The sequence below is a fragment of the Rhinichthys klamathensis genome, unplaced genomic scaffold (genome assembly GCF_029890125.1).
Source record: "Rhinichthys klamathensis goyatoka isolate OS25496 unplaced genomic scaffold, OSU_Roscu_1.1 h1tg000412l_1, whole genome shotgun sequence".
Taxonomy (NCBI): domain Eukaryota; kingdom Metazoa; phylum Chordata; class Actinopteri; order Cypriniformes; family Leuciscidae; genus Rhinichthys; species Rhinichthys klamathensis.
Genome location: NW_026606912.1, coordinates 1,538,004 through 1,565,431, shown reverse-complemented (window position 1 = coordinate 1,565,431; position 27,428 = coordinate 1,538,004). Strand labels below are relative to the sequence as shown.

At 37.7% G+C, this 27,428-nt stretch overlaps 1 protein-coding gene and 1 long non-coding RNA gene across 2 annotated transcripts; one reads left to right on the top strand and one right to left on the bottom strand.

Annotated features, from left to right (window-relative positions):
• The first annotated feature begins 1,636 nt into the window (after positions 1-1,636).
• On the top strand, positions 1,637-25,613 carry pygb (phosphorylase, glycogen; brain). The gene is made up of 20 exons (XM_056234996.1): positions 1,637-1,980; positions 4,063-4,164; positions 4,561-4,639; positions 4,724-4,827; positions 4,951-5,082; positions 5,703-5,814; positions 7,229-7,311; positions 7,821-7,964; positions 8,077-8,169; positions 8,442-8,588; positions 8,664-8,827; positions 8,998-9,112; positions 9,258-9,359; positions 9,494-9,641; positions 9,873-9,931; positions 10,431-10,572; positions 10,745-10,952; positions 23,392-23,526; positions 23,772-23,838; positions 24,298-25,613. Exons 1-20 carry the CDS (start codon positions 1,738-1,740, stop codon positions 24,448-24,450), a joined length of 2,532 nt encoding a protein of 843 aa, XP_056090971.1. The 5' UTR covers positions 1,637-1,737; the 3' UTR covers positions 24,451-25,613.
• On the bottom strand, positions 11,609-12,971 carry LOC130070575 (uncharacterized). Its single transcript, XR_008803894.1, has 2 exons — positions 12,080-12,971; positions 11,609-12,048 (listed from the first exon to the last, which is right to left on the bottom strand). It is a non-coding gene; the product is annotated as an uncharacterized LOC130070575 (long non-coding RNA).
• Positions 25,614-27,428: the final 1,815 nt, after the last annotated feature.

The following is a 27,428-nucleotide window of genomic DNA, read 5'->3' as shown; positions in this document are numbered from 1 at the left end:
GAATCATATCAGTCAGGGTTAACTATACATAACTGATCAAAAAAATTGTTTCCCTCAAGTTGAAGTTATTTCATTTGTATCTTATGTTTAATTATTTTTTACCTTTTAGATCGGTTTAATATATTGCATTATGTTCAAACAAATCATATACTTATTATTAAATATCTACACTCAGAGGGAGGGAAAAAAACATATTTTTTTTCTGTTGGTAAGAACAGACCTGAGCTGTTGCAGTCATGTCCATGTATTTTTCTCAGATGAAGTTATTAACTTGCTGTTTGATGAGGCCATGTTCTTTACTATTAAATGTATTAAATATGTTTATATGAAATGCCATAAAAATATAACCTGAGTCTGTTGAAAACTTTGCTTCCAGTATTGATAAAGTGCAAGTACACAAAGTTCACAAGAAAGTCATAAAGTGAGACAGCAGGATGTGGTCTGGCTTGTGTTTGCTCCAGTCACGTCCTTCAACTGTACAAACTTGCTGCTGTTCGTTCTTTGCACCAGCAGGTGTCGCAACACTAAGGCATGCAGGGGTTGGGCAGTCCGAAATGTCACAATATATTACTCAGGTTTACTCATAGGATGTTGTATTGAGGTTTTTAGAAAAGGAACTTCATTTTCTAATCTGTATAGCATTTAAAAAATATGAGTTTCCTTGTCCTTGTCTGTGAGCATAACTTGCCTTGTAACTTGCCTATATTTGGAGCAAATGATGGGTATCGACAAGGCAGTGGAAGCCATTGACTATATATGGAAAACGGTATGAAAATACAGTTCCATGTGCCTGAGAGCACATCAACTTGCATTCCTGTCTGAACCCCATAAAACGGGGATTTTCAAACTTGGGTCCGGGGATCCCAAGGGGGCGACAAAGGAGGTGCTGAGGGTCTGTGGAATAGTTTAACAAATAAATAAGATTATTTATAAATTGATTGATTTAAATAAATAATATATAGACGTCTACAATAATGCAACATAATAGAAAGATGTCTTTTCGATTTTAATTCTTGGATGAAAGGAAAGCTTGGCACTAGGATGAATGATTATATCTGGGGGTCCATGGCAGATTAAGTTAGGTATAATTATATGTTTGAAAATAGCTATAGATCAAGTATAGTAGTCCATCACGCTAAGTGCAAGTCAACCACTCATATACAGTACTTATCAGATTTCACTTCTAAATCCGACTCCTCCCACTTCTAAATGTTTTCTATTGAGTGCTTGAAGGCTCCATATACGGCCAGATTGTGGATCGAAATCAATCCGGAACTGTATCAATTAGTAAAAAGTTATAATAATGGAAATTCGACTCGTATGAAGCGCAAGGATATGGGTAAGTCTAAGTCATCTTTACCACGAGCTGAAAAAGGCAATGGTGTTACAAAATGCTATATTATATAATAGTTGCTGGCCCAAATGCAGTTGATTATACACTAAAACGGCGAATTCGCTCAAACTGGCTCACCTAGGTCAGAATACATTAAACCTGTGGCTAGTTAGCGTTGCATGGATGATTGACGTCTCACGAAACCTATGGGAACGCAATTACGATAGTTTCACTGGCCAATAAAGAGGCTGGATTTAAGCCCGCCCACCTTCTTCCCCAGTTGACAAAGGGGTGTGTCTCAAAGCCAGGGAACAGTGCGTGTAAAGTCCTTCTGCACCGCACAAACTTGTGCACAAGTCAAGGGTCCACATTTTCATTCTTTGCTTTTTAAACGCATTGGCAACATGTCCAAACCTCTAACCGATCAGGAAAAGCGCAAGCAGATCAGTGTTCGTGGTATAGCTGGACTGGGGGATGTTGTCGAAATCAAAAAGAGCTTCAACAGGCATCTTCACTTCACCCTAGTGAAGGACCGCAATGTGGCCACCCCGCGGGATTATTACTTCGCCCTGGCTCACACGGTGCGGGATCACCTGGTGGGCCGCTGGATCCGCACTCAGCAGTATTACTATGAGAAAGACCCGAAGGTACGGATCTCTTCCTCCTCTTGCAGCGAGGAAGTGGCATGTTTGTGCAGTAGTGGGATAAGTTACATGAAATGCATTTAATGTGGAATTTATGTTTACGAATTTAAACGTTTTGTTTATGCATTTGGCAAGTTTGGGCCTCCATAATTGCATTACTGCAGAATTGCACACTGCTGTATGACACAAGTGTCTTCTTTAGTTAAAATTAAGTGCACAAACCATTATCATATTCATCATAGTGCATTGTAAATGTTAGTGAATATGACCTGAACAGTCATTTCCTCATTTATTGTGAGTCAGTCATTAATTTCACTGTTTTCTGGGGAGAGTTAAAGGCCTGTATTTGTTTCCTCAGCTTGGTGTTCTATGCATTGGCCATACATTGACATTGGGTCAGCTGTTAAAAAAGTGTGATCTGTTACTTGTCATATTAGGGCATCATTAGTTAAGTATTTTGCAACCACTTATTCTCTGTGCTCACTAGGGCAAGTACATATTGCAGTTGCACTATACTGTCAAATCCAGTTGAAGATAATAGGTTTTTATCTAATGCATTGACATGGTCCATGTGCAGCATCACTTGTGGCTATTAATAGACAACTATTGAGTTGGGAGGTCATGATGGTTTTTTGGAGAGTAACTAGGAGAAAGTGCTTTTTTCTTAGTCTTTTGTGGTTCCATTGATGTGGCTGTGAAGCTTAATGTGACTTGTTTGTTGATGAACATTGAATCTAACCATGTAATTTGAATTTAAGTAGCATTACATGGTAATTTTCTGTACTTTAGGTCTTTTGGAAATTATTTATTTATTGAATGTTCCTGTTCTGGGCTTGACTGCTTTCCAGAGATTTGTGTGCTTAATTTCAGCAGTCCTTTGAGCCAGTAAGGAAAGCCTGTAGCCTGTGTTGTCCCTCCTGTCTAGATATCTCTTAATGGAAGCAGATAGCTTTGTATGGTTGAGCACACCAATATGTGAAGCATTTCTAGGAACTTCACTCTTGTCAAGCATTACGCTTGTTGAAGTTCAGACCCTTGGAAAAACAGTAAAACACTGTCGCTTTATTTAAACCCACAGTATGCACTATGCAGTGATTAAGCCCCATCTCAGCATGTTAAACTGAAGCATGCATTTATTTATTACTGTGGTATTCAGATGTTTTTCAATGTGGATTTGAGGCCTTCAGCAGTCTGTAAACTTCTCCCAGTGCAGACATCTGATGAATGAACTCTTATGAAAAGTTGATACCAAGCCAACAAGATTAAAATAGGCATGTTGTACTTCAGTAACATACCAGAGAGTATAAGTAGGCAGTAAACCATATAAAAAGTGTGAAAGTACAAGCGTACACTGACTGCAACAATTTACTTCTCTGATAAAATCGCTCTTCTAACATTACAATTAATTAATATTTGAACTGGGAAAGAAACTAATGTTTGATCAATGTTTTTTTTTTCTAGAGAGCAAAGTGGCTGATTATAATATTACAATCATCTACTCCAATATTATAATATTTATTTAAATATTTCATTTCTTAAAAAATATTTAATAACAGGACAAAGCAATTGACAGTTAATTGCAAATTAATATTGACACATTAACATATCACATTAATAACACAATAAATAGGGAAGTTATGTTAATGTGTCATTAGTAATTTGTGATTGCATGACAAATTCATTGATCATTTTAAAGTGATTTATTTATTCTAAGAGTTGATTTAATTCAAACATTTAACATCTTTGTCTGTGGGCAATGCACATTTCCTGTTTTCAAATATTTGTATAAAATATTTAAATAAATGTTATAATATTTGAGTGAATTCATATAATATAAACAGCCAATTTGAGGGGAAAAAACAACATATTGGTTGACCTTTTGTTTCAGTTTATATACTGATTAATTGTAATGTTATAAGAGAGTATAATGTTATAATTTTATTAGACAGTAAAATGTTGCGTCTTCTGATCACTGTAAGGTTGTATTGTCACATCTTTTCTATGGTCTTCTGCCTACATGATCTGCTAGTTCAGATATCTCTGTGCACATGCAGTGAGGTTTTATTTGTGTGTTTTTTGTTGCAGCGCATCCACTATCTGTCTCTGGAGTTCTACATGGGCAGAACTCTACAGAACACCATGATAAATCTTGGGCTGCAGAATACCTGTGATGAGGCCATCTACCAGGTAAAATGCATCACTGTCATGGCAAACTTAATGCTCTTGTAAAGCATTTGTTACTGAATTGCAGAACTGGCCCAGAGCTCTGTTACTTAAACATCCTGAAACTTTAGAAACAGCTGTTGTTTTTCCCCTGCTCACCCACAGAGCGCTCATGGGGGATGTAGACCAGTTGCCACAGGCTTGCAAAACTCTTAGTCTAAACCCTTCCTTGTTTGAATGAGAAAACACGGAAATTGCCGAAACATTAAACTGCACGAAATTTGCATGATCGGTTGAAATTTTGTTGCCCAATGTGAACATTTGTGTTGTATATATGTTTTTATTGTGTGTGTGTGTGTGTGTGTGTGTGTGTGTGTGTGTGTTTTAACATGATCTGTTCTGCAATATATTGATCTTCAGCTTGGACTGGATTTGGAAGAATTAGAGGAGATTGAGGAGGATGCAGGGCTGGGAAACGGAGGGCTCGGGCGTCTTGCAGGTACCTACAGTACATTTAAAACTCCCTACATCCTAGTACCTGTCCCCGTCATATTGGACGTTTGATGTCTGCTTTCTCTCTCAGCTTGTTTCCTGGACTCAATGGCATCTCTGGGTTTAGCGGCATATGGTTATGGCATTCGTTATGAGTTTGGGATCTTCAATCAGAAGATCGCCAGTGGCTGGCAGGTAAACCAAACCCGAAAAATAGTATTTATAATGGTAATTTTCAGTATGTTTACCATTTCATTGCATTGCATTTTATTTAGTTAGTAGATCAAATATTGAAATATTAATTTTTAATTTTTTTAGGTTGAGGAAGCTGACGATTGGCTTCGTTATGGTAACCCTTGGGAGAAGGCCCGTCCCGAGTACATGCTTCCTGTGCATTTCTATGGCCGAGTTGAGCAAACTCATGAGGGACCAAAGTGGGTTGACACTCAGGTCAGTCAGTGATAATCTAGTGCTGTGGGATATCAGGGGGAAAACATGGCTATAGAAAAAAAAAACTGCAGCCACATTCACTGTCATTCAAAAGATTGTTGTAATATTTCTGAAAGAAGTCTGTTATGCTCATGGCTGCATTGATTTGAACAAAAATACAGTAAAACAGTAATATTATTTCTAATTATTATTAAAATATTTTCATAAAATGATTACAGTAAAAAATAACTTTAATACTTTAATAACTATTCTTATGGCAAAGCTGAATTTTCAGCATCATTACTCCAGTCTTCGGTGTCACATCCTTCAGAAATAATTCTAATATGTTGATTTGGTGCTCAAGAATACTTTTTTTTATTAATATCAATGTTGAAAACAGGTGTGCTGCCTAATAAGTTTGGAAACTGTTATACATGTTTTTTTCAATAGAAAGGTAAAAAGAACATAATTTATCTTTTTTGTAACACTTGATTAAGTTAATGATGCGTCCTTCATTTCTTTTAACAAAAAAACCCTTACTGAGCTTTTGAATGTTACTGTAATTGTGGATAAATAGGATGGCAAAATTAAAGTCAGTTCTGTCTATATTTTACTGTACCGCTCTGTCTTTTCTTTGGCAGGTGGTGCTTGCAATGCCTTATGACACTCCTGTGCCTGGTTATAAAAACAACACTGTGAATACTATGAGACTGTGGTCTGCCAAAGCACCTAATGATTTCAACCTGCAAGAATGTGAGTCAACACAATGATCAGCTCACATGATCAGCAGTCTGAGCTTCAGTATAACACATTTCTGGTTTGGTTCTGCTTTTGGCTGAATCGCTGAAATTAAGTGAGCTTCTTTGTTCTGGTTTGTTTGGAGGATTCCAGGTGAGCTTTGTGTGAGCTTAAGATTATTACATGCTTGAAATTTCCAGTTGCTTGCAGTATTTTTGAAATAGTCTTTTATATTACTGTTAGTTTGATTGAGTCTACACTTACCTTCTCCGTTGAGTTTTTATATAAAAGTGAACTTGTTTCCTGGGAGAATGGTTTCTGTGTAGAATACTAAATATAGGCCTCTTCACCAGAGCAGTTGCATCAGCAGCACAGAAACAGGAGAGCAGCTGGCAACAGGCCAGTGTTACCCATAGATACGCCTGCTTTTGAGAGGTCCTTCATGATTGTAGGGCCTCTGAGCTCTACAGTCAAAGTCTCATTCTATATTAGACACATATTCGTAAGGTTTTGTGTTATATATATATATATATATATATATATATACCGGTATACATACTCTCACTCACACACACACTAGTACTGTCAATTAAAAAAAAATTAACTATTGAATTAAAAATGAATTATTCACACATTTCTGTAATTAATCAAGATGCATTAATAAAGCATCTAACTTTAAAATTTCACATTAATGTAGAAACAACATAAAGACATTAGCCTGAGTTTTAAATATTTGTTTAAGCCCAGTATCACCGATACCAGTACTGCTAGATGTCTCTATGAAATAGATTTTTTCCCCCCTCAATTTTAACCATTAATTATAGCCATTCAGAATTACAGTATAATTAAAAGCTATACATTTGAGCATGTATTAGGCTTTAAAAAATATTTTAATTTAAGTGAACTTAAAACAATCTTCACATTAACCCATTATAATAAATGTCACATTTACCTGTCCTATATATATATATATATTAGGGCTCCGTTTTTTTGGCCCAGTCAGATCAGTTTAGATTTTTACTTGCCTTGCTGTTGTTTTTGACCCATGTGTAACCTTGTAAACAGACCTACCTGAAAATCTTAAAGCACTAACAGGTAGGATATATACAAATTTAATAAAGTTATCAAATACTTCACAACCTTCACTGCGTAAATTATAAATTAAATATCGATTAATCCTTATTAAAGCTACAAAAGTTATTCGGCCAAGAGCAGCGAGTGATTCTCTTAATGACAGACAGCAGCGGGTTTATTAGGCTGCTGTCACTTTTAAGACATGCCATACAGTATATGACGTGCATCCCATTTTATCACAACTCTTTACGTTAATTTAAGACTTCATTTAACTCATTTAAGACTGCTAGCGAGGAATACTCGACAAAACAGGCATTTTAGCATGTAATTTTGAAATACTCTCTCTTAATTGTAGTCAATGTGGGAGATTACATCCAGGCTGTATTGGATCGAAACCTAGCAGAGAACATCTCCCGGGTGCTCTACCCCAATGACAATGTACGTACACTCACTTTTCAATGCTATAAAACTCTTGCTGAGGATGTCTGATGGTCTGATGGACAGAATGTACACACAGAGAGAGAGAGAACAGAGAGCAGAAATTTGAACATGATGTGCGTTAAGTTACTATAATAACAAACATTGACAATCATGTGTGTAAATTTAGACTCTGTCAATGCTGGTATGTAAAATAAGCTTTAGCTGACTGACATGAGCAGATTTCAGCAGAGAAAACTCTAATCTTATGCAACAGTGCCACTGACGTGTAATACATTGAGGAAGTATGAAAATGGAAGACTAATATGTTCTGAGCAACAGTGGCTCTATGTGTCATGATACAGTAGTGTATATTGTTTTTATTCACACAACTACTAAACTAAGAAAACACAATGCTTGGTTATTCTGTCCGAAAAAACTGACAGTAAATGGAATGTTTTGCTGTTTGTAAAGCTTTCAGTGTGTCTGTATTTAATATGAATGTATTTCTTTGTATGTGCATGTGTTAGTTTTTCGAAGGGAAGGAGCTCCGTTTAAAGCAGGAGTACTTTGTGGTGGCTGCTACTCTGCAGGACATCATCAGACGCTTTAAATCGTCAAAGTTTGGCTGCAGGGATCCCGTGCGCACCTCTTTTGAGGCTTTCCCTGAAAAGGTTATTTGACATGATGAAATGCATTAATTGACTGAATTTTCAGTCACAAATGTAAAAACAGCAAAGGTTTTTGCTCTCACAAAGAATAACGGTTTCAAAACCACTCTCTCAGGTGGCGATTCAACTGAATGATACTCATCCAGCTCTGGCGATTCCTGAACTCATGAGAATCCTGGTGGATATAGAGCAGCTGGACTGGGAAAAGGTGTGGTGTTCAGGCTGTCAAACTGTGTTTTAAGATAATTCCTTGAAAGCTGTTTTGTTGTTCTGCGTTTATATTTTTCTGCCTTGTCATGTTGACATGAGTAATAGATAAAGTATTGCTAATACAATGAAAAGTATTGTTCATTCAGCCAGACAACTTTTTTTAAGTACAATTTTCTTGGAAGTTATTTTATTATTTTATTCATTTTGTTATTTTATTTATAATAGAACTTTCCAAAATCCGCATTAAAGTGTGCATGTGTGTGTATGTAGGCATGGGAGGTTACCACAAAGACGTGTGCGTACACAAACCACACGGTGTTACCCGAGGCTCTGGAGCGCTGGCCTGTCTACATGTTTGAGAAGCTTCTGCCACGACACCTGCAGATCGTCTATGAGATCAACCGTCGCCATCTGGATGTGAGGATACACACATACGCTAACTCAAGGTCATTATAGTTATTTCTGGTTGGTCTGATGGACTCTCTGTTGTAGAGAATTGCTGCGCTGTATCCAGGCGACCATGATCGCTTGCGCAGGATGTCTCTGATCGAGGAGGGCGATCCAAAGAGGATCAACATGGCTCACCTTTGTGTGGTCGGGTCACACGCCGTCAACGGAGTTGCACGGATTCACTCAGACATTGTCAAAAGCACTGTGTGAGTGGAGTGTATAAGTATATACAAAAATATTTGACAGCGAATGAATTATTTCCAGGGAGCCATGGGAGCATTTTTATTTTAATGCTATTTAGGTCAATTGTACATTGACATTAAGTTTTTTTTGATGGTTACATTTAGAACTAATTTATTTTTTAAACTGGTTTAAGATTTAAGGACTTTTTTGATGTTGAGCCGGAGAAGTTTCAGAACAAGACAAACGGCATCACACCTCGTCGCTGGCTGCTGCTCTGCAACCCTGGCCTGGCTGACATCATCGCTGAGGTGGCCGCCTTAACTTATTATTCATGCAGTTGGTGTAAAGTTGTGTAGTGTTTTATTTAAAATGTTGTTATTTTATTTTATCCAACTCTTGCTTGCTCTACCCCCACAGTTTTTTTTTCTGTCCCTCACTATCTTTCCCTTTCAGAAAATTGGTGAGGACTTCCTGACGGATCTGTTCCAACTAAAAAAACTTTTGGACTTCATCAATGATGAAATGTTCATTCGGGATGTGGCTAAAGTGAAGCAGGTCTACATTTAAATGAGTTTTTTAAAAATAAATAAAGACATACATTCTTTGATTTTGATCATTATAATGTACTGGAGTCTTTTTCGAATTTTGGCATCATGTTTAACGTTTTTTTTTATTGTTGTAATTTTTAGGAGAATAAGCAGAAGTTTGCAGCTTATCTGGAGAATGAGTACAAAGTAAAGATAAACCCTGAGTCCATCTTTGACATCCATGTCAAAAGAATCCATGAGTACAAGAGACAACTGCTCAACTGCCTTCATGTCATCACTTTATACAACAGTACGAAAATACACAAAGAAAAACACAGCGATGTATTCAAGATAGAAGATCAGTGCTTGAACACTGCCACCTATCTGAGCACTGACGAACTGACCAAAGAAAACATTGCACTTTTTTGTTTTGTTTTATAATAATTATTTCATAGATTCCTTTTTTAAAATGGCTTGAATTAATGAATGATTTAATGAGTGAATCTGATTTTATAAATTATTTTATTCTGCACTTTTCTAGGGATCAAGAAAGAACCAAACAAGAAGTTTGTTCCCAGGACTGTAATGATTGGAGGAAAGGTAAGTGAATTAATATATATATATATATATATATATATAAACATTAAGTATATATAATTTAAGGGATTCTGAATAATATTAGTGATCACTATAGTATGTGATAACTGTCATTTTGGGATTTTTGTGTACTTTAGATTGACATGATTTAAAGCAGTAGTTCTCAATTAGGAGTTCTCAGCAAACTTAATTAAAACTTCGCTGAAATGCTGAAAAAAACCTACATAAAACCAAGGTGTAAACTTAATATTTATTTTTGTCTCCCCAGCCCTCAACAACTATTGATTTATTAAAGAACATACTGTTTATGAAACTTCTGGAATCAGTCAAATAAATAGCTAAATATATTGACACTCCCAGTTTCTGTTAAAAAGTTTGAAAACGAGCAGCTGGAAAATTGTGTTGGACTCTGGGGGCCTTCAAAGTCCAAAAGGTTGAGAAGTGAACCACTGTTCAAAAGAGTCCAGTGCTTTTATCTCTGATCCTGCACTGCCTCCTGCAGGCGGCTCCAGGCTACCACATGGCAAAGATTATCATTAAACTGATCACCTCAGTGGGGGAGGTGGTCAACCATGATCCTGTGGTGGGAGACAGACTGAAGGTCATTTTCCTGGAGAACTATAGAGTCTCATTAGCTGAGAAGGGTGAGTAAACGCATTAACAGCTGTTGATGGATAGCCATACAAATATCAGATTTATTAGATATTTGTCAAGATAATCTAATTAATTTTGCTATAGTTGCATCATAGTTATTTTATTTATTGGATGTCATGGGTTATAATGGAATTTGAATTTGTCATGTGCTTTGCTCTTCAGTGATCCCTGCTGCCGACCTGTCCGAGCAGATTTCCACGGCAGGCACTGAAGCCTCCGGGACGGGAAACATGAAGTTCATGCTTAACGGCGCTCTGACCATCGGCACCATGGACGGCGCCAACGTGGAGATGGCAGAAGAAGCTGGAGAGGAAAACCTGTTCATCTTTGGCATGCGGGTCGAGGATGTGGAGGCCATGGACAAAAAGGGGTGAGAACAGATATAAACCGAATAAGAGAGAGAACATAGGTCTAGATGGGAGGAATGATAAAGTCAAACATGGAGACACTTTACAATAAGGTTCTATTAGTTAATGCATTTGCAAATTACTTAACAATAAGCACTTCATTTGTTACAGTATTTATTCATCTTTTCTAACATTAGTTATTAAAAGTATAACTGTTCATTGATAGTTTGTTACAGATCTGGAGATTAATAAATGCATTATAATTATTGTTCATTGTTAGTTCATGGTAACTAATGTAGTTAACTAATGTTAACAAATGAAACCTTGTAGTAAAGTGTTACCAAACATAAATGTAACTTCCTGATTGTGACATTTGTGGAATTATTTCCTTTTGACTGGATTTGTTTTGTGATCGCTGTTATTTTAGTGTTATTTATATAGGAGTGAATTGAGGGTGATTGGGACATAAGGTCAAATGGGATACTAGAACTATACAGAGTTTATTTTCTCTCCTAATGAGTGAAAATAAAACCTTTTTTGTCGAGCCCTAGCTGAGACACCTCATAGTCAAAATTGGATGCCCTCATTGGTGTGACATGTGTTGTGGCAAATTCTCGATCTTTGGTTCAATTCTTCAAAGTCTGGTTCAGGTCTCAGAAGAAATCTTTCAGAGTCGAAGTTTCAGGTCTCAGAAGAATAACTTTATTGAGCAGTTCAACAAAGTGAGATGGTAGCTAGTCATCTGAATCTTACAATGGTCAATACTCAGATCTTATACCTTTCTCTTATCGTTAGTTGTCCAATTAGCGCTCATACAGTTATCTTTTTTCTTCTTGCTCCTCCTTGGCCTGTCGCCACGATTAGAAACACCTGCATCGTTATTTCATTTTTAATTGGGGCAACCTTCTTTGCGCATGCGTATCTTTCTTTGCGCATGCGTACCTTTTTAAAAATGGCTTCATACATGATTTTCAGGTACTTTTCCATGCCCTTTCACCCAGTTTCTTCTCCTGTCCTTAACCAACCTGCCTTTTTCATGTCCTTTCACCCAGTTTCTTCTCCTGTCCTTATTCAACCTCCCCTCAGGCCTAGTTTTCTGTTCATTTCATATCCTTAGGCCTGGTTTTCTCCAATATTACAGCATTTAGACCTGGTTTTCTCTAGCATTACAGCATCTTATATTCAGAGCCATTTATGAGACATATATGAGACAAATGAAATTCCCCAACACATCCCCCCTTTGGGACTTTTTCTAGTCCCACCTTCAAACCGTTCTTACCCAGGGTGTGTCCTCATGAATAGATCTCTCTCTGCATTACCTTTCAAACATGGCCAACCTGGACCATCCAACTTTATCAATAGACCTTCATCATAAGGGCACACTCTGGAGGAAGAGTAAGACCAAACATCTCCACCCCCAATTGGCTAGAGTGGAGTAAAAGATCTCACCTTCCTGTCACATCATCAGTTTAAGGGGATGCATTACTTCAGGTTATCAAACATTCAATAACACAATCACAGTGTATGAACTTGAATTCCAGCAGCTGTCCCACGTTGCCAGAGGAACTGCGCAGGCGCTTCCGGTGGCCTGGAGTGCTATCTGGGTTGCTCCATCGTTGCCAGAGGTGCCCAGGCCTTGCCTAGAGCGCTATCTGGTGTTGGAGCAGACAGCGGGTTTTTAAACCACCAGTTGAGTCAGCTCTTGTTTCTTCAACAGACGATGACCGCGCTTGCAAATAATTCCTCTTTTGCACTTATAACTATATACATGTTCCAATGGTCTAATGCATGTAAGTTCCAAATTTCTTGACTTGTTACAGGAATATATAAGGTATTCAAAAAATATAAAAGTTTAGTAAGTGAATAAAGTGATTAATAGTAATAAAAAACATTCTTATCTTTTTCCCATTATTTCTTGTTGCATTACCTCGTACCACGGGCAATGACCTGCTTTAAACCTTCTATCGTCCCCTCTCATACACACATTATAAAAGTGACAGTTAGTGTGATTATATATAAAATTTCTTCCGTATGATTATATAAGTAAAACATGCAAAAAGATTATATTGGTTATATGAGTAAATATATTCAGGAAATAAGGGCCCTTATATAAAACCAAAGGAATGTAGAAAAACCCCTCTAACTAACTTCCTACTCTACCCATGCTCTAATTGTTCTAACTAATTTTATCCCCAAATCAAAATACACAGTGGGGCTATCTCCCTATCTTGTCAAAAACAGAGTAAAAAGATTATCAAAATCAAAAGTAATTAAGGTACCCTTATTCCTTGCTTCTTCACCCAACCTTTCACAGGAAGTCATCCAGTTCGTCCAAGCCTGGGCCAATTGGATATACTCCTGAGTTGGTACATCCAATGTCAATGCCTGATGGTTTCACTGACACATTGATCATTTGTTTTGCAGCTGCACTAGCCAGCATGGATCTGAGAAAAGGCACAATACAGCAGAACAACACAAAAACAACACCAATAGTCACTGCTATTATTATTCCCACCTTAATAAGCCATTCTTTCCATGATCCAAATATGGAATCAAACCAGTATCCCAAGCTCCTGTCTCTCCTCGCATTGGTAGCAACTTCCTGTCTTAATTCCTTTATTTTCTTCATGGCTTTAGTAAAAGATCCATCCGTGGCTGTGTTATTGGGGATGAAGGTACAATAATCAGATCCAAACATTACACATACTCCTTTTTCTGCCAATAACCAATTCAGGGCTTGTCTGTTTTGCCATGTCATTCTGCTAGTGTATTTTAGTTGGTGACCTAAGACATCAAGTGCTTGATCTATGTAGTTGATGAATCTCTGCTGATTGTAATATATGTAATTAATCCATTCCCCATTCTTATTTGGCCTTATCCATACAAATATTGATTCAAATCCTGCTGCTGCCTCGTCTCTAGCTTTAAACTCATATGGTATCCATCTTGGCTGTAACCTGTCTATAATAACCAACATGTATCTTCTTCCTCTTACTAATTCGGTCATGTCTACACAATTCATTACTAGATGCTTAAAAGATCCTTCTGGAACTGGAATAGAGCCTATTGGGGTTGCTGTTCCTTTTCTGACATTATTTTTTGCACAAATTTCACATTCATTAAAAAAATTAATCTACCCTTGTTTGTAAGTATGGGGACCAAAATCCTTGCCTTTTTATCTTCCTTATCATTTCCCCCCTTCCACAGTGATCAAAACTGTGGGAATCCGGAATTAAAATGTTAAGCGATGGGGTGGGGGCTATCATGTGGCCTTCATGTGATCTTCATATATTGTCTGAATCTCTTGTCACCCCCCTTTGCTGCCATAGGTATATCTCAGGTGGTGTTGCTATGGACTCCATTTGGGCAATACTTTCTACGGTGGGGAGAGGCTGGATCAGGACTTAGGGTGCCATTACAGCTAATTGGCATCCAGAGGCTTGTTTTCCATGCATATCAGCCACATTGTTGCCTTTGATGACAAAGTCATTACCTTTCTTATGGGCCTGGCATTTAATTATGGCCCATTTTTTAGGAAACATCATAGCTGTAATCAATTTAGTAATTTGGTCTCCATGTTGAATTGGGGTTTCATCACACTTTTTAAATCCTCTTTGCTTCCATACTGCACCGAATAAATGACATACGCCATGGGCATATGCAGAGTCAGTATAAATGTTGGCTGCTTTGTTTTTAGCCAATATGCAAGCTTCAGTAAGTGATTTAAGTTCAGCCAATTGTGCTGAGCAAGGTTGCTCACAATGTTGACTTAATACAGGAGTAAAATTGTCTCCATCTTTTTGTACAACAGCAAAACCAGCATGGTTACCTAAGTGGTCTCTAAAACATGAGCCATCAACAAAATAATCTACGTCTGCATCAACAATTGGTGTTGATTCCAAACCTGGTCTCAGATAAGTAAAAGCTAGAGAGACAGAAATACACTCATGAGGTGTTCCTTCCCCCTATAAAATTAGCTGGATTTGTTGTGGTACATCGCTTTATCGTGATATCAGGATAAGTTGTCAATGTAGAATATGCTAAGCATCTGGCCTGTGTCAAAACAAATCGTCCTTGTTCTAATAATTCAGCAGTCTTATGATGAGTGTAAATAGTGTTTAAATCCTTGAGGCATTCTAATGTATGTATACTGTTTACCTTGGTAAGTGAAGGAAAAAAGGTGTCTGCTTTCTTCCGCTAATGGAACGCTGAAAAATGCAGAACAGAGATCAATCACAGTGAAATAATTAGCAGCAGGTGGAACATTCGTCAATAGCGTCGTGCACTAACCTCCACTTTGACTTGTTGGCTTTTTTAACTGGTAAAATTGGGGTATTACAATAACTGATTGTCTCAATCAGTACTCCTGCCTTAACCAATCCATCAATTGTTTTCTTTATCCCTTCCACTGCTTCACGTTTCAATGGGTATTGTTGCTTTCTTGATAATTTAACTCCTGGTTTAACTACAATTCTAATGGGGTTCTGATCTAACTAGGCCTACATCTGTGTCATGTTTTGACCATAACTGTGCAGGCACTTGTTGTTCCATTGCTGAGATAAGCTCATCCATTCTAGACTTCGCTTTTCTCTACTGTCTCAACTATCAATTTTGGAATCCCTACCATTTTGGTTGTGCAGATGATTTTAAGATGTGTCATATCTTTTGTTTGAAAAATGAAAGGGTTATCAGTGGCTTCCCAAAGCCTTCCTTCTGCCTTTAACATCATTGGGCCTAGATCTTGTGCTTGACTCCCCTCATTTATAAATAATGTAACATGTGGTACTGAATCATCTACTCTAAACCAATTATTAGTGAATTCACAGTGTTCAATTTGTAACGCTGCTCCCTCTGGTCCTACAATTATGTAATTTGAAGTCAGACACACAGTCTGTCCTTTAGTTCCTTCTAACCACTCTTTTTCCATTTTTGGATCTCTAAGGGGATCATATCTCATTGTACAATGGAATTCAGTTTCTGGGGGAACTGGTTTCTGAAGTTGCTCTTTTATATATCTTCCCCATTTTTCAAGTGTATCCCCTACTCCCCAATCTATATTCCCTATCCAGAATATGTTTGTCTGTGGTTCTTGTTGCTCAGCTCTACCCATAACTGTCATCTGTTTTATACCTGCATTTTCTATGTATATCCCTTCAGGAGAGCACCATATCTGTAATTTTAGTTTGCATATCGCATCCCTACCCAACAAATTGACTGGCGTTTGATCAGACACTAGGATAGGAATTTTCATTTCAGAGTCTTTGACTTTTATGCTGACAGGGGCTGTCATTTGGATTAGCTGCGTCAGTCCCGAAAATCCTACTGTCTTGACGTATTTTCCAGACCTGGGGAGGTGAGAGGCATAATTTGGACTTAAACATGTGTAAGTTGCCCCTGTATCAAGCATAATGGGTATCATCTTGTCCTCTATTTTAACCCGCAGCATAGGTTCTTGGTCAGCATTGGATGATAACATTGGCAGCGGCCCCCCCCGTAGGATTTTCTGGGCATCCCTAGTATCCTTGGTCTGGACCACGCCATGGGTTGACGGCTCCTGATACTTGGTGTGGTTGATTCTGAGGTCTCTGTTGCCATGGTTGATTCATCTGATCTTGCGATTCACCTTGAGGCCATGGGTTAACTGGACAGAATCTCTTGGTGTGTCCAGGCTGGTTGCATCCCCAGCATATGACTTGTTGGTCTGGGATTCTCTACTGGTTGTTGTATTGTCTTCCTCTTCCTGGCATTGTTCTGTTTCTGTTGTCTTGGTGTTCAGGAAGGTAGATCACAATGGGTGCACTTGGTTGTTGTGGGCTTCCTGCGTTGACTGGCACATTCTGACCCATGTTGGCTGGAGCTTGCTGTATGACATGTGGCACTTGACTTGGTATGTTTACAGCAGCCATCACTGCAGACTGATCTTCAACTTCCTTTACTGCAGCCTGTACTTTCTTCTTCTTGTTAAGCAGTTCATCCAGTTGTAGCTGAGTCAATTTTCTTTGAAGCTCTCTTTCTTGATTCTTCAGCTTTAGTTCATTCTTCCTGTACTGTTCCACTGCGTGAGCCACATGGTCGTTGAACTCCTTTAATGTCTTTGAGCCTAACCCGACCACATCTTCCAGCTTGGCTTTTACAGAGGGAGGCATGGCGTCAATTATGGCGGATCTGAACAGTGCTGTTATTACTGGATCCCGTTCAGGGTCTCTCTCCAGCTCTTGCTTCCACTTTCTTAACTGTCTTTGAACATAGGTGACTGGATTTTCTTCATCTCCTATTGGTTCCCCTTTTAGCATCTTCGGATCCATCTGAGTTTGATAATGTTCTCGAAGAGCCCGCCATATTGCAGCTCTGTGCCTGTCCAATGGTGTGGCATCCATCCTGATCGAATCGACTGCAGCTCCAAGTCCAGAGGCTTTAAGGATTTCATTAGTCTTTGCACTTCCAACGCTCTTTGCCAGTAGGGCCTTGACATCTCCAATGGCTAGTATCTTTCCCATTGTCTCTTCTTCCAGCAGTCTGATCCATTTGCCAGCCCCTTCATGTAGGTCAGGGAGGCGGGCTATCAGTCCCTCCAGATCTTGTCCTGCCCATGGCACGTACTGTCCTTGATGTCCTTTGATCAGGATGGGGCATTGTAAGGGATCTTCTTCCAGTTGTTCCTCTTCATCTTTATATGGACTCAGTTTGCGTGCTGGTATCTCTCTCAAATTGCCTCCTCTCCTCCAGTGTGGTTCGCTTGGGGGTGCTTCTTCTAAAAGGAGGGTTCCAGACACATGCTTGTATTCCCTGTGAGGGCTGGCTGAATGAGATCTTCGTCTTTGATGTTCCCGAAGTCTCTGTTGGTCCCTTTTCATGGAGTCTCTTAGGAGTCTTCGCATGGCTTCAGCTTCTTGGTCGATCTGTTCTTTAGTTATCCGTATATCTCGTTCTATTTCTTCTCGGTCAAGTCTGGCTCGTTGTTGTCTGTCAACCTCCACCTTCTTCCCCGTCTTTCCTCCGAGTTCCTTCAAAGCTTGACTTGCATGGAAATACGGGTTAGTCAATGTAGGGCTTCCGTGAGCGTCAATCAGGTGTTTGAGGTCTAAGTCACTTCCCTGACTCCCCTCACGGCTCACAGCATCCCATCTTGATAAGATTAGAGGGTCACTCATGTCTGCAGCCTCTGCTCCTCTACAGTCCTGTTTCACCTTCTTTTCTTCTTCCTTCTCATTTTCAAAATTCACTTTGCCTTTTATAGCCACTGTTCCAGTCACTAGTGGGAACTGTTTACCAGTCAAGTCATAGGATGGTGCATATGGGGGTGGGGTCTCTATTATGCTTTCTTTTTTCCCTACTCTCTCTCTAAGTTCTCTTATCAATTGTGCTCCCTTTTCTTTAAATAAATTTAACACCTCTTGTTCTTTTCCCCGTTTCTCATCTCTTTTCTTGCTCTTATCATGGGCTTTATGATTTTTTATCAGAGCTCCCATTTCCCTACACATAGCCAAATCAAATGTTCCCTCTGCTGGCCACTTAGTATTTAATTTTTTGGTCCTTTTTTCCCACTTTTTTGACAAGTTTTTAATTGTATCCCTGCATATCGGATATTGTGATGCAAGCTGTTCTACAGGGGTCTCTTCTTGGGGTGACACCGAAGCCATTGTTTCAGCACCTAAATATTTGTACCCCACTCAATTAGTTAAGGCACAATCACTTAATTTTCTACTTATGACTAACAATTCAGGTATTTGTTTTGTTTTCTTAAAATATTTCAAAATGGTTCGTATTGGTACCTTAGACAATGGCTTCGCGTCACTTCTTCTATCTTGTTCTATGTACTGCGCTGCCAAATTATGTTCTCCCCCAGGTATATTAATTCAAAAGGCTGTGTTTTCCTCAAACCACTGGCCTCGTGCAGTTATATCTCCTTCCCTATACAAATAAGTAAGAGATGGATTGAATTTGTTCAGGTGTGGCCTCAGGGTTTCAAGAGTTAACTGTTTTTTGATCACATTACGCCAATCCACTAAGTTGAGCATTCTTGCTCAAGCTGATCCAAGTTTGTGATCTTTGTCGATTTTTAAAGAGCTCACTTTTCCTTTGGTCTGTCAACTCCTGTCTCTGCCCTTCGTTATCTATAAACTCATTTTCTAACCAGAAGTGATTCTTAATGCCTTTGGTTAGTTTTAATGCCTGTTTAAAATCGTCTTCGTCCTTTCTTTCTCTCTATTTTCTCTTCTCCTCTGCCTCATAATGATCTCTCACTCTGGCCCACATGTGTCTTTTTTTTTTTTTCTTTTCTTTTTTTTTTAAGATGTCAAAGAATAAAAAGGCTCTCCTTCTCTGTCACTTCTCTCCCTCCTTATTTCTTTATCTCAACTCAGATACACTTAGTTTGTTAGTATATTCATTCACACACCCGGGATTTCATTCACACACATACGCGTACATTCACTCTTTATTTGATATCTTATACTAAATGCGGAAAACAATGCTTCGTTACTCAGTTCTTGTCCAGCAAAAACTGTGTTTCTCTGTCTGGATCGCAGCGCTTACAGTCTGGCGAGTGGCCAAACAGTTGACACAACCAATTTCTTGGAATATTTCTCGTTCTCTGATATTTATATCTTTGTACTCTTTATTCACTAATTCGATTTTTATCATCCATTTAATTAAAAATAAATTGTCCGCACACTTAAATTAAGCCAATTTTAACCACTAAGCTTTCGATCAAAAGACCATTCTCAGAGCATCATCATCCATTTAATTCTTAAATCTTTGTTTCTCCATAATTTTTATATTATCTTAATATTATTATTATCTTTTCAAAACTTTGTCTCAGTTTTACTAATTTCAGCTACCACTTGTAGCTCAACACAGGGTAAATTTATTAACTATTTAAGTGCTCTTTTGACGGTAAGCCCAGAATTTTGACAAGTGATTTGCTGATTGGCTATACGCCCAGGCTGGCTGTATGCCCAGGTTGGCTGTACGCCCAGACTTTTAGACAAGCAACTGTTAATTAAGTGCTTTGCTGGCAATACGCCCAGACTGGACCCGCCGTGTGTCCAGAGATAAGCAAAAAGGCACCTCTTGTGGTTTGTAGTGTAGTGGTTTTCTTAAAGATGTTCCTGAAACATAATATTATTCTTGTATTTTTAACCACCTTATTTTATCTCAGTTATCTATTAATAATCTTTTTATTTAGTTAATGCACTTCTTGCATATATGTATATATTTAATTAACCTCTCTCTACACTGCCCTCCTCACCACTCAGTCTTGGTAAAAATAACCAAACACTCAGTGCACTACCTACATTTAAGACAAACAAAACACCCGAAACGAACAAACAAATAATAGACTAACAGCCCCCCCCAAGTGCACTTCTTGCACTTTTGGCGCACGTCTGCGCTTAAACGCACTTCTTACGTTTAATGTAAATGCACTTCTTACATTTACTTGCGTGCTTCTCACGCTTTAAGACAAACAAACATATAAAAATGCAGCACTTCTTTGCATTAAAAGCGTACTTCTTTACGCCAAACGCGTTTTCTTGTGCTGGAATAGTTACACACGCTACAGCGCTCACACACACACACACACACACGCTTCTCATATTACCACACTCACACACAACACACACACGCTTCTCACGTTACAACACTCACACACTTTCACTGCTTTTCCTAATATACTAATAGACTTTACTTTTTGTCTAGTAGAGGTTGTGTCTCTTTGTCAGGGTCACAGAGCTTGCAATCTGGCAGGTGACCAAACAAACGACGAAACCAATATCTTGGGATATTCTTTGCTTTATAGTTTCTATATTTCTGGGATTTCTTTTCGCCAATTAGATTTTTGCCATCCATCAATTTCTTCAATTATTTTGTTAATTCATAGTTTGAAGCTTCTTATTCACTGTGCACAATTTTATTACTGTTGTTCTTTCTCCCTCAACTCAGTCTCTCTCTTATCAGTAGCTCAGGGGCTTTTTGGCAGTGTGCCCAGTTTGACTGCAAGGCCACTCCGTCTGCTTCTACAGTCAGAAGGCACCCCTTCTCTCTATCTGGGGAATTTTTACCTATTCTCTTAACTTTTTCTTTAAATTAATCACCTGTTTTGATCAATATTTTTATTAAACTGATATATTGTAATTCAATGTTCTCTCTTTTCTCTCTGCAGATCTTCCACTTTTTACGCTATCCCTCAGCCGGCACACTTTTACACTTAACAACACTAACAACAATTATAGCGTTCCTTTATATCTTTGTCATTCATACAGGCAAATTCACAGCACTTCTTGTGATCTACCCCCCACAGCTCCTCTTGTAGGTTTTTAACATTCACTCAGGTGAAACATAGCACTTCTTATGTCTACCCCCTATAGCTCCTCTTATAGGTCATTTAACATTCATTCAGGTAAAACATAGCACTTCTTATGTCTACCCCCTATAGCTCCTCTTATAGGTCATTTAACATTCACTCAGGTGAAACACAGCACTTCTTATGCTCACCCCCTATAGCTCCTCTTATAGGTCATTTAACATTAACTCAGGTGAAACATAGCACTTCTTATGCTCACCCCCTATAGCTCCTCTTATAGGTCATTTAACATTCATTCAGGTAAAACATAGCACTTCTTATGTCTACCCCCTATAGCTCCTCTTATAGGTCATTTAACATTCATTCAGGTAAAACATAGCACTTCTTATGCTCACCCCCTATAGCTCCTCTTATAGGTCATTTAACATTCACTCAGGTGAAACATAGCACTTCTTATGCTCACCCCCTATAGCTCCTCTTATAGGTCATTTAACATTCATTCATGCACTCATTCACACACATGCGCTTCTCCAGGACCTGAAAGCTCGACTCTTTCTCTTTTTAATTTAATTTATTCTTTTAGGTTCTTTTTGGTGGGGTCTTTTATTTAAGGCCGTTACCACCCAGGCGCTTACCAGGAGCCTCACAAAGCAAAAATATAAGCAAAAAGCTGCTTACCTTATTTTTATTGGCGCCTTTTATTTTGTGAGACTTCTGTCAGCATGCCCACCGTGGCTACTCCGACCCCTTCTCCACTCCTGGCTGGCTCCGCCAAATATGTTGTGGCAAATTCTCGATCTTTGGTTCAATTCTTCAAAGTCTGGTTCAGGTCTCAGAAGAAATCTTTCAGAGTCGAAGTTTCAGGTCTCAGAAGAATAACTTTATTGAGCAGTTCAACAAAGTGAGATGGTAGCTAGTCATCTGAATCTTACAATGGTCAATACTCAGATCTTATACCTTTCTCTTATCGTTAGTTGTCCAATTAGCGCTCATACAGTTATCTTTTTTCTTCTTGCTCCTCCTTGGCCTGTCGCCACGATTAGAAACACCTGCATCGTTATTTCATTTTTAATTGGGGCAACCTTCTTTGCGCATGCGTATCTTTCTTTGCGCATGCGTACCTTTTTAAAAATGGCTTCATACATGATTTTCAGGTACTTTTCCATGCCCTTTCACCCAGTTTCTTCTCCTGTCCTTAACCAACCTGCCTTTTTCATGTCCTTTCACCCAGTTTCTTCTCCTGTCCTTATTCAACCTCCCCTCAGGCCTAGTTTTCTGTTCATTTCATATCCTTAGGCCTGGTTTTCTCCAATATTACAGCATTTAGACCTGGTTTTCTCTAGCATTACAGCATCTTATATTCAGAGCCATTTATGAGACATATATGAGACAAATGAAATTCCCCAACACATGTAGGTGGGCGGAGCAGGCATCAAACAGGAAGTTGACCCTTAGATGCATGAGGAAAATTACAAGCTTTTGCTAGTTTTCATAATAAGTTCATACAATTGTCATAACTACTATTTTACACAAACCTTTGATGTAAACATGAATATGATGCTCTACTGCAACAAAATCAATAAAAAATGTGATATCATGTTTCTATTTTCAGAATTGGGTTGTTTTTATTTTGTCACAATTTAGGCGGATGGGACGGTATGATTCTGGGTTATTGGGACAGTGCTTAAAGGCTTTGCTAATTAAGAAAATGACCAAACCTGCAATAGAGAACTATTTGTTTATTCTCGAAATTGTTTTTTCCCATCAACCTTTTCTTCATTTGTGCAACCTCTAATCAACCACAAAAAAAAATGTTCAAGAGCTAGCTGGATTATGCTAAAGTAAAAAAAATGTGGGTTTTGGCTCATTTATATAAGAGTATGTCACACATCCTTTCATTATAATATAAACTTGTTACACAACTGTTTACACAAGGCTGAAAATTTAAAATTTTGTTTATTTTAGTTATGTGATTTTTTTTTTTTTGTGCCATTTTAGTTTTTTTATGCTTTTGTTTTTACATATTTACTTTTTCATGAGTCCATCTTTTTCAAGTTTATCTAATATTTATTTTCTATTTGATTTCAGCTTTATTTCAGTGAGTGAAAAACAACGTTTAATAGTTTAAGTTTACAATAACATCACTGTTTGTGATCTAGATACAATGCCAGGGAATACTACGAGCGCCTGCCTGAACTCAAACAGGTGATGGATCAAATCAGCACTGGATTCTTCAGCCCCAAAGAGCCTGAACTCTTCAAAGACATTGTCAACATGCTCATGAATCATGACAGGTGGGCAGCAAAGACTGCACTGTAATTTATTGCTTCTTGAAATAGTTTACATTTTCTGGTGTCTTACAGGTGTATCTAATTTATATATATATATATATATATATATATATATATATGTATATATGTATATGTGTGTATATTGACGTGAATATAAGGTTTATGGAAACTATGAAACAATTACCCATTATCACATTTGTTTTTGCATTTGTAGGAGGTGTCTGACTTCTATTGTTTTTCTCTTTCAGGTTCAAGGTGTTTGCAGACTATGAATCGTATATCAGCAGTCAAGAAAAAGTTAATGAACTCTACAGGGTGAGTTAAGATGGTTTGGATATTCATTAGTGGTGGTCTACCAATATGGGTTTTTCAATGGCTGAGACCAGGGTGTCCATTTCGTAATTTGAACATTTTAAATATTTTTTTCTTTATGATCTATATTTAATTTTAAACTGCATTTTTAATGAAATGTTGTAAACTATAATTATATAAAACATCTGAGAACAGAAAATGTTTTTGTAATTGACACAAGTGGGCGCCTAACACTCCTTTTAATTGTTAGCTGATGGTCATAATCTGAAAATGACCAAGTGGATCAATCAGCCAATAAATGGAGTTTAAATGTGTCTTCCACTGCTCAAAATGTAGAACTGATTTTTGAGAAATAGATGTATAGGCAAAACTGCTTGTTTCCCAATAGCAACTTTCTTTTAAGCTTTGTTCTTTCATTATAAGTAAAATTCCCCACTCTTTTTTATTTATTTATTTATTCAGAACCCAAAAGAATGGACCAAAACAGTGATCAGGAATATCGCTGCTTCTGGAAAGTTCTCCAGTGACCGCACCATCACGGAGTACGCCCGTGAGATCTGGGGAGTGGAGCCGTCGGACGTCAAGATCCCGCCACCTAATGAACCACGGGAATGAGGGAGCAGGGAACACCGGGTTTGCTTGCCTGTTCCTCAACCATTCCCAGTGTGTTGGTGTGCCTTCAGGTTTCTCTCACTATGCATAACACCACATGGAACCTCTTTGAATTTCACGACTGTAGTGTACCCTCAATATACACACAAACTAACTCCTCCATGTGCACTTACACTGTAGTACATTTAAAATTACTGTTACCCTCACTTGCCCATACTCAATTTTCATGGATTCTGTTATGCCAATTCAATTAGTTGCTTATCTGAGACCAATTTATTGAAGCTTCATTTAGTTAAGAGCTTAGTCTAGCCTAAGTTTACTGCTGTATTAATGCATGTGTAAATTCTCAATTTTGGTGCATTCCTTGTATCACTTTTAAGGGTGTCCATTCTGACTGATTATAACAGAGATGCCACTAATTTCAATAGCCAAGACTATAGTTCTGTCCCTGTTTTATGTGTTTTAGGAAGTGAAATCAACAACTGGAAAACATTGGAGACCTAACTATCATTTGTGTCCTGGTATATTTCTTAGTAGCTTCAGGAAATATTTTATCATCAGCCACCTTTGGTTTGTTTAAATTCAGTAGAATTAGTCTCCCTGCCCTAAAATACAGTATATAACCAGTCAGAAACAACCGTCTCAAAAGTGGCAAACAGCGTTAATGTAATGACTCCAGAACGCAAGTGGTTCAGTGTCCAAATTATCTTTTTATTCAAGCTTTCTGACGCAGGTTTAAGGGTGCCTTCTGTGCATACTGTGCAATATTAACAACAATAATGTAAATATTTCATAAAACAATGAGAATAGAGGATATATGGCAGCTGGCTGATGTAAACTCACCCGAATCCATCAAATCGTACATTATATTTTCTATTTTGTCAGGGTGAGCTGATGTCAATTTCTGCTCTATTATGCATAATATTACCAAGTGATGATATGTTTGTGCTAATGTATCTGTAGCTTGAACTATGACCCTTTTCATAAATCAAACTCTAAACAGCATTTAAGATTCCAGGCTGTCATTTGAATGTATGCTTATGGATGTCATCTTTGAACATTCACACTTGTACTGAGGCCTTGTTTTCTTGCTATTTTTTTTTTTTTTTACAGAAGTACTGTAAGGAAATTACCATGTTAACAAATAATAATATAAATAAAAACAGTATGCTGTTGACTTAAATGACTAAACAAGGCAATTCCAATTGCAAGTTGGAGAATCTGTTCAGTGTTGTAAAGATTGAAGGCTGTTGTCTTATTACGCCACATTCATATCACTCAGTATACTGTAGTAATGAATGGCTTGAACAGTTGTCGGGTAAGGTACAAGTGAATGGATGAATGAGGCATTGCTGATACAAAAAAAAACTAAAAAAAACTGAAACTAACCCCAAGCTTTCCTGTAGCGTAACTAGTTTAACTGGATTTGAGTTTATCCCTGTCTGTTCACATTGGTTTGTGTATATGCATGTGTATTCTGCTACATGAAAAAAAAAAAAAAAATGATGCCGTCCTGGGATTCAGTATAAAAGTTTTAAAAATAGTGGATATCAGAAAGCCACACATACTACTTTTCCAGTTCTTTATTGTTTACAAACAAACATACTGTACTTACATCTGTGCATGTGTCCAGTAAGGTTTAGCAGCTTAGGAGAAAACAAACATTGTAAACCACTCATGATATAGTCTGCAAAAAGTAACAGTTGCTGTTGAAATAACTGGGCAGTATTTAATTTCATTACAAAAAAATAATTTTATATAAGTGTTGAAATCAAATATGCAAAGTTTGGTCAACATCAACGAAGGTCAGAGCAGTGACATCCAAATACACTGTGGTCCATTTTTACATTCTAACACAACAGGATACATAATTGAGTGGCTTCATTTATACCTCTATATATAGTTTGTTTTTGGTCTTTCATACAGTATGGTTGTCCTTCGGCTTTAGATAAGATTATTGCACTTCTCTAGGACCTGGTGGTCTCGCTAAAACTTGATCATTTCTATATAGTCCTTCGCAAACTAAGAGATTTTGGTTGTTTTGCTTTCAGTGTATCAGTCCATCATGAGCCCACACTGACAGAAGAAAACAAAAAATATTGGGATGCAATTTGTATCTGAGAGTAACATTGACAGTGTACAAACAGAGCCTTGAGACGATCCAAGCGTGCATGCTTGCACATATGACCTTCCTATCATTAACAGCCCAAAAAATGTCTGACAAATATAGCAACAATACAGATCTCGATTTTCAAAAGGCCCGTATTACAGTGAGATTCACTTGTGTTCGCAGATAAGAGTTATCAGATGGTCAGTGCACATTGGGAAGAAAATATGTTCATCAAATATACATGACAAGATGTCAGAGCAAATCAAAGATGTGTCGTTATTGCTCAAAATGTGAGAGAACACTATAAAACATTGGAAGATACACTAAAAGTGAAGTTTGGTTAAATAACTGTAAACAAAAGTATACTACCGGTTCAAAAGTTTTGGTTCAGTATGATTTTTTTTCTTTTGAAAGTTAGCAAGTTTTCTGAGTGACAAATGTTACAAAAGATTTCAAATAAAGTTTTTTTTGTTGCTATTCATAAAAAAAAAAACTTGCAAAAAATATCATGGTTTACACAACTGTTGTTAACACAGAATAAGAAATGCAGCAAATCAGCATATTAGAATGATTTCTGAAAGATCATGTGACACTGAAGACTGCAGTAATAATGCTGAAAATTCAGCTTTTGCATCACAGGAATAAATTCTATTTTAAAAAATGTTGTAATATTATGCAATATAATATATTGTAATACAGGGTTGCTACACATTTTCCATGTAAAATAAATTTCAGACCATATTTAACATAAATGGTGCATACAACACTATTTTCAGTACTATATTTGTTATACAGTAGTCATATATAATTTAAATTTTTAATTGGTTTTCTAGAAGTGATAACATGCGCTGGCATGAGAAGAAACCAAAAG